Source organism: Dreissena polymorpha, chromosome 16 (assembly GCF_020536995.1).
Source record: "Dreissena polymorpha isolate Duluth1 chromosome 16, UMN_Dpol_1.0, whole genome shotgun sequence".
NCBI classification, from domain to species: domain Eukaryota; kingdom Metazoa; phylum Mollusca; class Bivalvia; order Myida; family Dreissenidae; genus Dreissena; species Dreissena polymorpha.
Window position 1 is genome coordinate 10649612 of NC_068370.1, and position 12963 is coordinate 10662574.

General features: G+C 33.6%; 1 protein-coding gene across 2 annotated transcripts; it reads left to right on the forward strand.

Moving 5' to 3' along the window:
* Positions 1-304: 304 nt before the first annotated feature.
* LOC127862328 (uncharacterized) lies at positions 305-7482 on the forward strand. Of its 2 annotated transcripts, none has more exons than XR_008040547.1 (5): positions 305-366; positions 3249-3377; positions 4906-5037; positions 6535-6652; positions 6815-7482. XR_008040547.1 is itself a non-coding variant. In XM_052401412.1 (5 exons), exons 1-5 carry the CDS (start codon positions 848-850, stop codon positions 7146-7148), a joined length of 813 nt encoding a protein of 270 aa, XP_052257372.1. In that variant the 5' UTR covers positions 828-847; the 3' UTR covers positions 7149-7482. The 2 variants fall into 2 exon arrangements, 1 of the variants encoding a protein (XP_052257372.1); XM_052401412.1 differs by lacking the exon at positions 305-366 and adding an exon at positions 828-947.
* The last annotated feature ends 5481 nt before the right edge of the window (positions 7483-12963 follow it).

The window sequence follows — 12963 nt, forward strand, 5'->3', positions numbered from 1 at the left end:
ATTATTGTGCGTTTTGTTTTGTTTGACAGGAAGTAATATTTTTATATTTCCCGTGCAAAACAAAAATAAACTTATGTTGTTTTTTTCACCGAAAACGGTTATTAGTTTTATGTTTAAACCTTGTGATAAGAAATAACATGGATGCCAATTCGTCAACAAATAACGGTGATGCACTCGTTAACACATGTTTATTCTTGTTATCAACAAACATGGCGGTTTACTGAAGGTATCAGTAAGTTTTAATCAGCTAAAGTTAGTTTAGATAAATATATTAAATTAACATTTAAATATGGATTGATTAGAAAAAAGCCTAGCAAGTGACTGACATACGAACATATTTGGCGGATATATACGTCTCAGCAAGGGGTAGGTTACTTATAGCTTGACCGGAAAAATCCGGACTTTGCTTTCAGCGCTTTGATTACATGTAACAATCTAGATGACTGCATTTACATCCCACAATAAACAGGATGATTGACACATGGATGCAAATCTCATACTATTCTTAATAATAAAGATGAGGCATAAACCTTCACTTAGGTAAGCATAGAAAGGAAACTCAATCTTGTTTATCCATTCTTTTTTAATTGAATCATTTTTTGACTGTCTTTATGTGAAGCCGTTAACATATTTATGTTTACAACAAAACAACAAATCATCGCCCATCATTTTAAACAAAAAACAACATAATCGTGCCCGACCATAAGCTTTTGTATATGAATTGTCTGGTTTTATTGGTACGTTAATGTTTACATCCTAGTGTTAAATTGTTTATTAATGATACAAGGATATAAACCGCTTTCAAGATCTGATACAATCTAATAAATAAAGCACAGTATGAGGGTTGATGAGCACAAATATTGAAATAAAAAGATATAATCTTACGAATCGTGTTAATTGTTGTGAGTGTGGAGATTTTTTTTACAAATATAGGATGGCAACTTGTGGTATGTAGATTAATAAACTGTGGTTACCTCTTCGGACTTTCTCTGTATCTTTTTAGCATCGACTAGACTAACCTAACAATTTCGCAAAAAGCTTTTTATGTCCACAAACTGGACCAACTCTAATTGATGGTGCTGACCCTACACTTATTTAGTGTTCCATGTCAAATGTTCGATTATGTTTTCAAAATTCGGTTACTTAACGACATTGGCAGTCTCTATATAACAGAAAAAACTTGACGGCAAGTTTCCTTGAACCTTATATTAAATGATTTGAAACAGGGCCTGTTCCGGCTGAAACTTTTTTAAATAAACATAACACATAACTAATAATTCACTGCTTTCGATTTATTTTCTGTAAACAAGATGATTGAACATTAATCGAGTTTGTATTTTAATTCATCATATAAATAAATTTGTACAGTACGTGAAACCAGCAGTGTGCGTGTAAATAAACAAACAATTTCAGCGAGAACCTAAAAGACACAACATACTTAAAATAGTTCAACATTATACATCAATATTGAAGTTGTTTGATTAAGAACGTCAAAGTTCTCCGTTACGAAGATATATTTTATGTTTCTATTTTGAAATCATTATAACAACCGATTGCTCAGATTCTGTCCAAATAATACTCCTTGCTTAAGCGGATATTGTTGAGGCGAATACTGATACGATCGACATTTATTTATCACATATCCGGCATTGATTAGTTTGTGAAAAATAACGTTTGTTTTATTTCATTGTATTTATTTTAACTTTAAGAGATATATCAACAGCAACAAAATTACCAGTGTTCTAGTTCTCTGTTGTTTATAATCTGATTCTTTTGATGTTAAAAAATCGACACCCCTATGGCTCAATGACCCATAACTTTAAAACGCACCCATAACCTCACTCGTTATACACAGCATTATGCGTGTCCGATGTACAATTGGTATCTTAAATACAACGAATCTGAAAAAAATTTTTTTTTAAATAAGATAGACATCTAAGTATGATTTCAATTTAAACTGTTCAGAGATATCATCCATCATGAATAAATACATTGCAATTATAACAAAGGGATTAAAACTAATGGTTCACATAAGTGACATAAAATGTACGCAGTTCCGAACCGTTTACATAGGAGTTAGTATTTAAATTATTGACGTATATAATAATACTGATATAATAAAAGTTTTCTACATTTTATTTTATTTGCTAGGAAATAAAATGTATGCAAACAATACACGAATATCAATCTATTAATCACGTTTTTACATGTTATCTTTTTGACATGCTATTGACGCCAGAAGAAAATAGCTTTACGTTCATACATCAAAATGTTTAAACAGGATAATATTATGATTTTTTATTTAACATTGTTATAAGTAGAAGTGTATCCTCTGCCTTGTTAAAGTTTCTGAATGCTTCTCGTGAAAAACAAACAATGAAGCATTATTAAATGTTTACACTAATTCGAGTTAACATAATCATATTTAATAGAATTCCACGAGCTTGTTATTTTTAAGATATTGTGTACAGGTATTCATTCCATAGACGATAATAATGATATTAGTTAATGATGAAAAAAGTACATAATTTGGTATGCCATGTACTACCGCCTTAAGTAATCTAAGACTTTTGAATAGAATAGATTGAGGATAACAACATGTTACTCTATATACATGTGAATATATCATAGTCAACTTAACCAAGACATTAAAATGTACTTCTAAAAGAACAAATCTAAAAATAGACATTATTTGTATGTATACACATCTGGGTAAAAGTCGTTCATAATATATTAAAGACAAACAGCAAAAACAATGTACATGTTGACAAACAAACCATGTTGACCGTGCTCATGTCCATAGGATTTTATTGTAAAGAAACAAACAAGTTAAGTTTTGGCATACACAAACTGTTGTTCAATAATCTGTACAAATTACATCTATGCTTTTATAAAAAAAACATTTAATAAAAAACAGTAACTAATAATCAATAATAGAAATATATTATTTTATTTATTCTATATATGATTGTGTGTGCACTTTGTGTGTGTACTTTCGTATGCATGTTAGTACTTTTTAGCTTGAGCGTTTGTGTGTATGTGCGTGTGTTTGAGCGTGTGTACATGTGTGTTAGCATTCTTTTGAGTGTATATGTTCGAGTGTGGGCGTACGCGTTGGGCTGTTTGTAGGAAAGCGCGTTCATGTAAGAAAATGATATTGGCAACCGTCGAGTAAACATTAGAAACAAATGCTCTGTATGTTATTATACTTGCATAAGTGAATCTTTTGTATCCGTTTGGTATTTCAGAAAATTGTCCTAGCCAATGTGGGCTCTGGAGCAAATGCAGTGTCACGTGTGGAATAGGAATTCAAACCAGAGAGTCGAACGATAGAGAATGTAAATCTACACTATCATGCCCAAACGACCCTTGCCCCGGTAATATTTACTATAATTGTCATCTACATCAGTGACATAATCAAATCATAAGAGGAAGAAGCAAAATGATGTTTGTTAACACAACAATGCAATTGCAAAAAAAAGAAGAAACAAAAAATAAATACTACAAATATTACTACAGATCTACTATGACTGGTACTAATGCTACTTCTGCCATAACCGCAACATAAATGACAAAAGCAAACACTACTACTACTACTACTACTACTACTACTACTACTACTACTACTACTACTACTACTATTACTACAACAACTACTACTACTACTACTGCTACTACTACTACTACTACTACTACTACTACTACTACTACTACTACTACTACTACTACTTCTACTTTTACTACTACTACTGCTACTACTATTGTTACTACTTCTTCTACTACTACTACTACTACTACTACTACTACTACTACTACTACTTCTACTACTACTACTACTACTACTACTACTACTACTACTACTACTACTTCTCGTAGACTTTTCTAACGCATCACTTAATTATATCAATATAGCTCCCTTATTTTTTAAAGTATTGTGTTGAAATTTGGACCAAGAATGATTCAACACATATCTTATAATTCCTGAAAATGTAATTGAAATTGAAACACAACAAAATATCAAACTTAACAAATTAAAAACGTCACTTTAAGGGTCAAATTTGCAAACTCGTACAACGTAAAATAACAATGTGAAAAGTAAAACGCATAAACTTACACGTCTTAATAACTGACCGGCTTGCAACATGCCGATTGAGCCGTTGCGCTCCTTAATATTCATACGAGCCATATTGTTTTTCTTTAATTAATAGTATGTTTTTCTCACCTAGAATGATAAAATTGATATTAAATTGGAATAACATGTATATCGCGTTTACTACACTTGGTGACTTTTTTAATGCAACACTTTTAAAACTTATATATCTAAGTAATAAGTAAATATTTTTATTTTAAATTGCACATGTTTGACTACATTATGTACAAGCTAACGATAAAATCGTTCATTCGTGACGATCGGACGCTTTAGCAAGTGGGTAAGGTAGCCTGTAAAATGCAAAGTTTCCTTGTGTAAGAATCCACCTAAAATAATTGAAATAAAACTAGAATTATATCGCGTTTCACCATTTCGACGTGCAAAAATATGGAACCACACCTACCTCACGTGCTAAAGCGTCCAATCGTCACGGATGAATAATTTTATTATTAGCTTGCATAGAATGTAGTCAGATAATCGTATGCTAACTTTTAAATCAATATCTTTACTCATAACTGAGATATTCAAGTTTGAAAAGTGATGCGTTACAAAAGTCTTCAAGTGTAGATAACGGAAACCGAGTGAAATGTTGTTACACACAATTTTATTTCCTATTTTAATACAAAACAATCGAAATCTATAATTTATTTTTCATTTGTTTTAATAAATGGGAACACAACGTAACAATTTGAAAAAGCAAAGAATTGCACACTACTAGAATCCTTATATATATATACAAAGTGTATTCCTTTCAGCCACGAACTCTTCAACTGCTATTTCTACAACAACAGCGACGACGACGACGACAACACACACTACAGCAAGTATTGTCAAGAAGACGGATAATGTCACAAAGTGGCCTACCACAACAGTCTCAACCTCTGCACGTAATATTCACAATGAATTTCGGACATGTTATAGATAATAATGGTCGAAGCGTATTTAATCTTCTACTGCTGAGATAGTAGATACGCTATACAAGTGTATAGTCCTTTCGAAAATTCAATTAAATACGTTTCCTTCCTGATTCAAGTTTGAAAAGCTTCTTTTTGTTACTCTAAGACGCTGGTGAGCAGCAAACAAAATAAACATAAACATACTGTGAGTTACTAACAGGCTATTTTGGTTTAATGTTGTTTGAATAACGCCATTACACTTTGATTCTAAATGGGAAAGTCTTTACAAGCAAATAAATTAACGTTTTGCATGTCGAAGCTCACATATTTTTAAAAAAACATGTCCTGATATTTTCGGTTACATACCATGACTTAAGGAAATAAAATAAAAGTTATTTCACTTTATTAGTTTATAAAAAAATGTTAGTTATTGCAAATAATGTCTGTAAGAAAATAACCTTGTTTTTTTCTATAAAGAAACTGTGTACGTTATCTAATCAACTGCCATCGATGTGTTACTAGCTGACAAACAAACTCGTTATGAAACTCCTTCTAATGCAGGTATAGAGAATACTAGGTCAGCATTGAATACACTTGTTGCAAACGAGTTATTCTTACTGAATAGACTTTCTTTGATAAAATCACAAAGACAAAGTTTATTCATCAAAGAAAATACCCTTACGTTTACTTACTTCCAAAAGCAAAACGAATAGACTACTGAACCAAAATACTCACAATCAGTAGGTATGCTCTACACACACAAAATTTGACAAATTCACATCAAAATAGGCACGCTTATTCTGAAAATCAATAACACGAATTAGCTAGATCTACATGTAGATCTAAATCCTTCGTCTCACCGGTTCCATCCGAGGTAAGTTGTCCATAGAATATGCACTTTTTCATAATTACATCCACGAATCGATACATAAACACACAAAAAATGCGAGTCTTCAATGTTTTATTCCCAGACATCGCATACTCGTTTCGTGTACACCTAAAGTTTACTAAAAAATGACATCACACAAATGACGCAATAAGTATGTCATTTTATGACGCAATCAATCAGCTGATTCATTTTACGGATGGCGAAAAATTATGTCCCGCGACTAGTTCTAAAGGTTGTAGGTTGTATTTAGGTTGTAGGTTGTATTTATAATTTTAAAGGCAAAGTTTTCTCGACTCTAGAGATTTCTTTCGAAAAATCATTCAGTGGTTGAATAATTTAAAAAGTAGTCCGTGCACGCGACAGGTATCTCCCACAGTGTTGGAGACAGGCTAGATATTCCCTAAGGTGTTATACCGTCAATGTCGCGGTGAAAATGGGATAAAATGGTATACCGCACAACAGAGCTTCTTGAGAAATGCAATCAGTATATAATATACTACGGTCATGTTATATATTTATATATGTGTAAAATTTCAACGTCTGAAATTCTTCTTGCTTAAAAAATCAATGAATACATTAACGTTACCTCAACATTTTAGTTCCATCTCACGACCTGGCAAAGGGAGAATCCTTGCAAGTGGTCGAGGTCGCAGTTCCAGTTGTTGCTGCCGTCGTTATCATCATCTCTATTGTTCTTGGCGTCTCATTTATCCGCAGGTATATTTTCTTGTGTAAAATAAATTAAGACGGTTATGAATTTATAAAAGAACTTAAATAAAACATATAAAGTTATTGTCACAAATTGTACGTTAATTGCACAATGTAAGCTGCTGATTGACTTCTCTTTTAAGCACATTTTAAACGCATGTGATATTGTAGGAAACGTCACAAAAGACTGGTGGCAAGTAATGTCCATTCACTGACTCACCTTGCGCCAAATGAAGTGTTACCGCACTGTGCTGACAACACGGCGTGCAAGGCGGTGTATGAAAATGTTCTGGATGAGAGAGAAAATAACTACACGCTGTCGCTGCCTCAACGCGATGGTTCGGGACCAGGAGAGCATCCATACGCAGAGTTAAAGGGGCGTGTAAGCAGTGACGCGTATTGGACGATAGATACAGAACTGCCTGGAACAAGCATTGTTCCAAAGACATTGCATTCTCAGCCGAATTTAGAAGATCATGACTATGAGTACATTAAAAAGATATGACCGAAATTAAAAGGATGATGGGAATCTTTGTCGGAAAAGGGAACACATATTATCAGACAGTCTATCACAGTGTCAATGACAAATGTTATTACCGTCTGCCGCTTGTGTTTATGTATTATGAAGATTACGTTATGATTTTAGACGAAACCTTAAGAGCGTATACACCCAAACAACATCACGAAAACAAATGCCCATAAACAACCACATTGAAAGGATCAAACTTGAAATAATATAGCAAAATATAGCATGCACCAACAAAACACTAACTGAACGCGATTCTTTGCTAACACTTCAAACGAACGTTAGCAATTATTCTAATTAAGTGGAACTATTGTGTGTGTGTTTTCTGTTTTAAACATTAATATACCAGAAAAAAATACGACAAAATACGACAATAATAGTGAAATGACACCAGATTAGATAACTTTATATAAATGGAATCATTTGGGATCGTTGGTGCTAAACATAAAATAATTATAATACGATTACATGCGAACGTATGCACGCCGGGTATGCGAATACTTCGTTGGCGGATGGCACTTCATTAACAGAGAACAACAAACGCCACGCGCGAGAGGTAAGTTCCTCTGTTTTATTTAAAGTTATATCCTAAAGATTAGTTTTTAAGACAAGACACATGGTCGAGTTGATAAATTGTGTATCCTTTTGTATTGGGAATACACAATTCCACGGAAGAATGGTACAGTTTTTCCCCAAAAAATAGAAAATTCGATCGGAAAACAGCATAAACTGGATGAACAGTAAACATTTTAACAAAAATATAACTACTTTTAATTATTGCAAGAAATTGTTTGATATTCCAGCATGTAGAGTAATCACTGTGCTTCAAATACTGAAATTTTGATAGTATTCAATGAAATATAAACAAAGATAGTGCATGTAGTAATAGGTGGCATACATAAAGTAGCAGGCACTTTGTTTACCGATAAAAGGCACTTCAGATTACGGAGACTTTCAACGAAGCGGGCACTCTAATAACTGAGTTTAATCTTCTACCTTAAATGCATTTATTTATATTATGGCTATTCATACGAAACATTTTGAAAATATATTTTTCAAAAATCACATTACTATTTATTTATACTATGTTTATTATAATTGCAATTTTCAAATAAGATACTATTTATTATTAAATAAATGTGTACATAATGAACTTGTTTTTTATTGGAAACTTGAGATTCAGAGAAATGAAAATAAAACGGATAATGCGGTGCAACACAATCGTGTTTAATTTTACTTATAGCAGGGCTCTAGATAACGGTAGTGAAGGGGTCTTTATGAGGCAAATACACATTTGTTCTTCATAAAATCGTATGTCGGTTGTGCTTATTTGAATCGCATCATCAGGACGATACTTATGCGTAGCAACATAATTAAAAAGAGAATGGTTAAACTCCCTTTATTTTGAGCCCTGCTTATAGGGAGTACTTCCCTTTACGCAACGCTAACGTTTGCTCGAAGTGCAATTCACCTGACCCTAAATCACTGTATTGGTTGAGTTTAAAGAAACACGGTTAAAATTAAATCGTAAAAACAACTGATTCTGGAAAAAAGGAATGCGTACATAAAATGTTTAAATGTCATATTATGGAGTCAGTACTAAGTATACCCCCACAAACGAAGTTTAGGGTGCTATAGAGGATAGAACTTGCCTGTCTGTCGGTCTGTCGGTCGGTCGGTCCGTATTAGGTGTCCGCTCTCTCGGTTTTCATCCGATCTTCACCAAACTTGGTCAGAAGTGGTATCTAGATGATGTCTATGTCAAGTTTGAATATTGGTCATGACGGGTCAAAAACTAGGTCACGGGGTCACTTAGTGCGTTTTAAACATTCAGCATGGTGTCCGTTCTCTAATTCAAGAAGTGTTCATCCAATATTTTACCGTTCAACCGTTTAGAACGTAATTTATAATATATGGTCATATGGATTTTACTCATTAGACATATCCAATTTGTTTAACATTTATCTTTCACATTTATACCAAATCATAATCATATGCCAAAGGGATAAGAACATGCTTCGGTAATTCTTTTTTTATTTGCGTACTAAGTACATACATTTTTATTTATTGCCTGCTTACTTTAACAGTATTCCACAGCGAATTCTGCATTTTTGATTCACAAAAAAACGAGTGTGTTATATCTGGAAAAAGTGTCTAGATGTCAGGAAACGAAGTGCCATTGTTTTTTAGATGATCGGTAAACGAAGTGCAGATGAAAAATGTGCATGCGACTCTTAAAACATTTGAATTTTCTCAATTACAGTAGTAAACTAAAATGTAACATGTTGTAACATTACTGGATATATTGATCTTTTATTTCGAATAGTAAGCACGTTCTTGATTTATTTCCAAGTATGTTTATTTTGTTAAAATATGTACTGATCATTCAATTCATGCTGATTATCGATGGAATTTTATCGTTTTTTTTTATAATTCACCGAATTTTTCAGCGAATTTCTTTCTTCGCAATACGAAGTGCTTTACCATTAATCACCCAAACAATGTTCTGTGTCTAAAAACCAAATAAACAGAACATACATACAAAAAAGCTGAAGAACTCACCTCTCGCGCGTGGCGTTTGTTGTTCTCTGTTAGTGAAGTGCCATCCGTCAACGAAGTATTCGCATAATAAATATGTTTTTTGTTTTTGTTTCAACTTCATTTTTAAAGCAATATTATATTACAAAATGCTGAAATGCAAACACCATAATCAATACATTCCAGTTTGAATCAATAAATGTGGACAATGTGGAAAAAATATTAAATTAACAAAATCTTGGTTTCAAAATAATGGTAATTATAAATTCTAGTTATATTAAATAATAACAAGAGCACCGCATAACGGGTGCCAACGCCCCGCTGCATGTGCAGTTTTGAATAAATGAAAGCTTGTCAGAATTTTTTTCGGCGTAAGCTGTATTAAGCCAGCTTTTCACCTCTCCTGACCTATGTAAGTGTCCAATAAAATTCAAATAAAATTTCCCGCGGCTAGGTACGAATGAATACACTTCATTTATTCCATTGGCTGATTTGAGTATTCCACCAGAACATTGGAAACATATCCGCGTCTTTGTAACACTGTTTTACTGCATGAAACAATTTTATTTCTAATGAAAAGGCTTAATAGATAGAACAGTTTTACACTCAATTCTCGACATCAATACAGTTTGTGCGTACACCTTTTATTTTCAGAGAATTACCAGCGCAACGCGTTTATATTTAAAGGCTATGTTCTCATATTTAGTACTTACTTCCATATTCTTGTCAACATGTTAACATGTAAAAGTATAAAGAGCAGTGGAAGCGAGGCCTCACTTTAATACATTGCATTTCAACCCGGGTCAATTCGCGGCCAGTGTATGAATGTCAGAGTTTATATACAGGTCATCACCGGAGTTCGCGGCCAGTAAAATAATAGTTATATAATAAATACGTTATCCGTGAACTAGGTGACCTGGAATTTTCTTTAGACCAGAAATATGTAGATTCTTAATGTGTTTTCAACAATACAACGATAAATATTATTTTTGATTAATTTAACAATAATTATTCCACCATATTGACCAATGTATTAAGCATGAGCGCGATGATTATCGATACTGTTAATAATCGAATCAAATAGCAACACAAGTGGTGCCCGACAAACCACTAAAACAGGTTTGTTCGAAGAACGCGCCTATAAATACGGATACTTCTCGTGTGGCCGGTTGACTCGTATGTTTTAATTTCACTTCCATTCTTCTTTTGGTTTTCTGTTTTGTATCTATAGGTTTATGACCAGCAATATGTAATAATGTAAAATAAGCCGCAAAAACTCCGCGTAACATCCCGTACTGCGTGTGATGCAGCTAAGAACTGCACCGAAAAAAGACATTCGCTATCCTTGATCTCATTCATTGAACTATCAACGCCGTATATCTTTTTTAAAGATATTTCTTGTTTATTTGTTTTTTGTTTAGAGGTCACAGTAACCTTGACCTTTGACCTAGTGACCCAAAAATGGGTGTGTTGTGTAGAACTCATCAATGTGCATATACATATGTGCAAATACATATGAAGTTTCAAAGTTGAAGGTGGAAGCATTTTGATTTTAGAGCCAATGTTAAGGTTTTAGCATGGCGGACGGCGGACACCGGACGGCGGACGCCGGACGACGAGCTGGCTATGACAACACCTCGGGTTTTCTTCAATAACATCCGAGCTAATAATAGTAAATACGAAATGTTAATTGATGAAAAACTTTTTTTTAATTTCACACTATCGTGGGTTTTACAAATCAATACTCTCAATTATAACAGACAAGTAAATTAATAAGATCATTAATATTCAACCAATTCAAACATTTGATGAAAACAATTTTTATACATGACCTGTTTAATTTAGGTCAGTTGGAACTTACTTCCAATAAGTCGTCGTTTTCTGTTTTTCGTGAAGAGGTAGCGGTAAGCCACCTTTTAACTATATTTATTTTAAATGAATGCGCCCTCTCGGCTGTACGGTGTTTGTGCTTCCCTCGTGTTTTTTATCGTAGATCGTAGACGTCGGGATAAAAAAGTCATTGAAGGAAAACCGTCCACAAATCGGTTGTCTACTTACTTGACATTCGAGAACTCGGATGTACAAATAGCATTTTCTCTAATAATATACAGAATTGATGCACGTGTTCAGTAAAATATAACTAAAATCGCGACTATTTCATTTTGCCAAAAAAGGGTGCCAAACTATTTTTTGGCAATAAATTAGTTATCAGAGATGAAACGACGTCGGTAAAATTAAATAATCGTGATTTTAGTTATATTTTACATTACACGTGCGTCAATTCTGTGTAATATAAGAGATGTACATCCGGTTTCTCAAACGAGGGATGCACAAACTCCATAGATCCGAAAGGGCGTACTCATTTAAAATAAATTGAAATATAACGAGGCTTACCGGGTGCTACTCCTTCACGAAAAAAGAAGCCTTCTTGGAAGTCAGCTCCAACTAGCCTCGCTAAAACCCGGAAAGCTCCAGTATACGCATGTCCCCCTGATCTAAATAGGTATTTAAGCCAGTACTGCAGTCGGCAATGATAGTCGGAATCGCTTAAATATAATATCGTCTTTGTTGGATTCTCTGCCTGAAACTAAATAAATATTTAGTGTTTACATCGCGAAATGTCACGAATCTAGTTTCTCTTTCGATGTGGGTAGTTTTGTAAACACCGTCAATTCTTTTTCAAAGGTGGTGAAATAATGTTATTGAAATAAATGGTTTGGATAATAGGTCGAAGTGCCCAACAAATAAACGTTGACGGTGTTCTTTATATTTAAAAAAAAACGACAGAAAAATCTGCGTTAGTTCAACGCGCGTCGTATATAGCCATACAACTATAGACTGATAACCTTTTGAGAAGTGAAGTAGTAATACAAGCCTAGATGGCGACCATTAGACCCGAATTCTATCTTGCGGAGGATTCCGGAACTATTCGATGCATCACGATTGATGCCCATCTCCTGAAATGTTAGAACTTTTGGTATTGACTATTTTCTTGACTGTACAGTTGACTTTTTTCCACATTGTAAATACAAAGGGGGTAATCACGGGATGGCGATGTCCATGCCGAGACAGATATATAACGCCGTTTTATACCTTTATTATTTTATTTATTTTTAAATGCCGCGCACTTTCCAACGATATTAGCAAGAACGTGATTATCGTTTTTTTTCGTTAAATACCTGCTTCGGCACGGACGTCGCCATCTTAGTTGTCACGGGATTACCCCTGTCTGAAAAAGCCGCAAAGCATATTTCTA

Coding starts and splice junctions, on each gene's coding strand:
- LOC127862328 (XM_052401412.1), top strand. CDS start 848: ATGAGCACAAATATTGAAATAAAAAGATATAATCTTACGAATCGTGTT. Junction 948..3,248: donor ATATAGGATGGCAACTTGTG/GTATGTAGATTA, acceptor TTGGTATTTCAG/AAAATTGTCCTAGCCAATGT. Junction 6,653..6,814: donor GGCGTCTCATTTATCCGCAG/GTATATTTTCTT, acceptor GTGATATTGTAG/GAAACGTCACAAAAGACTGG.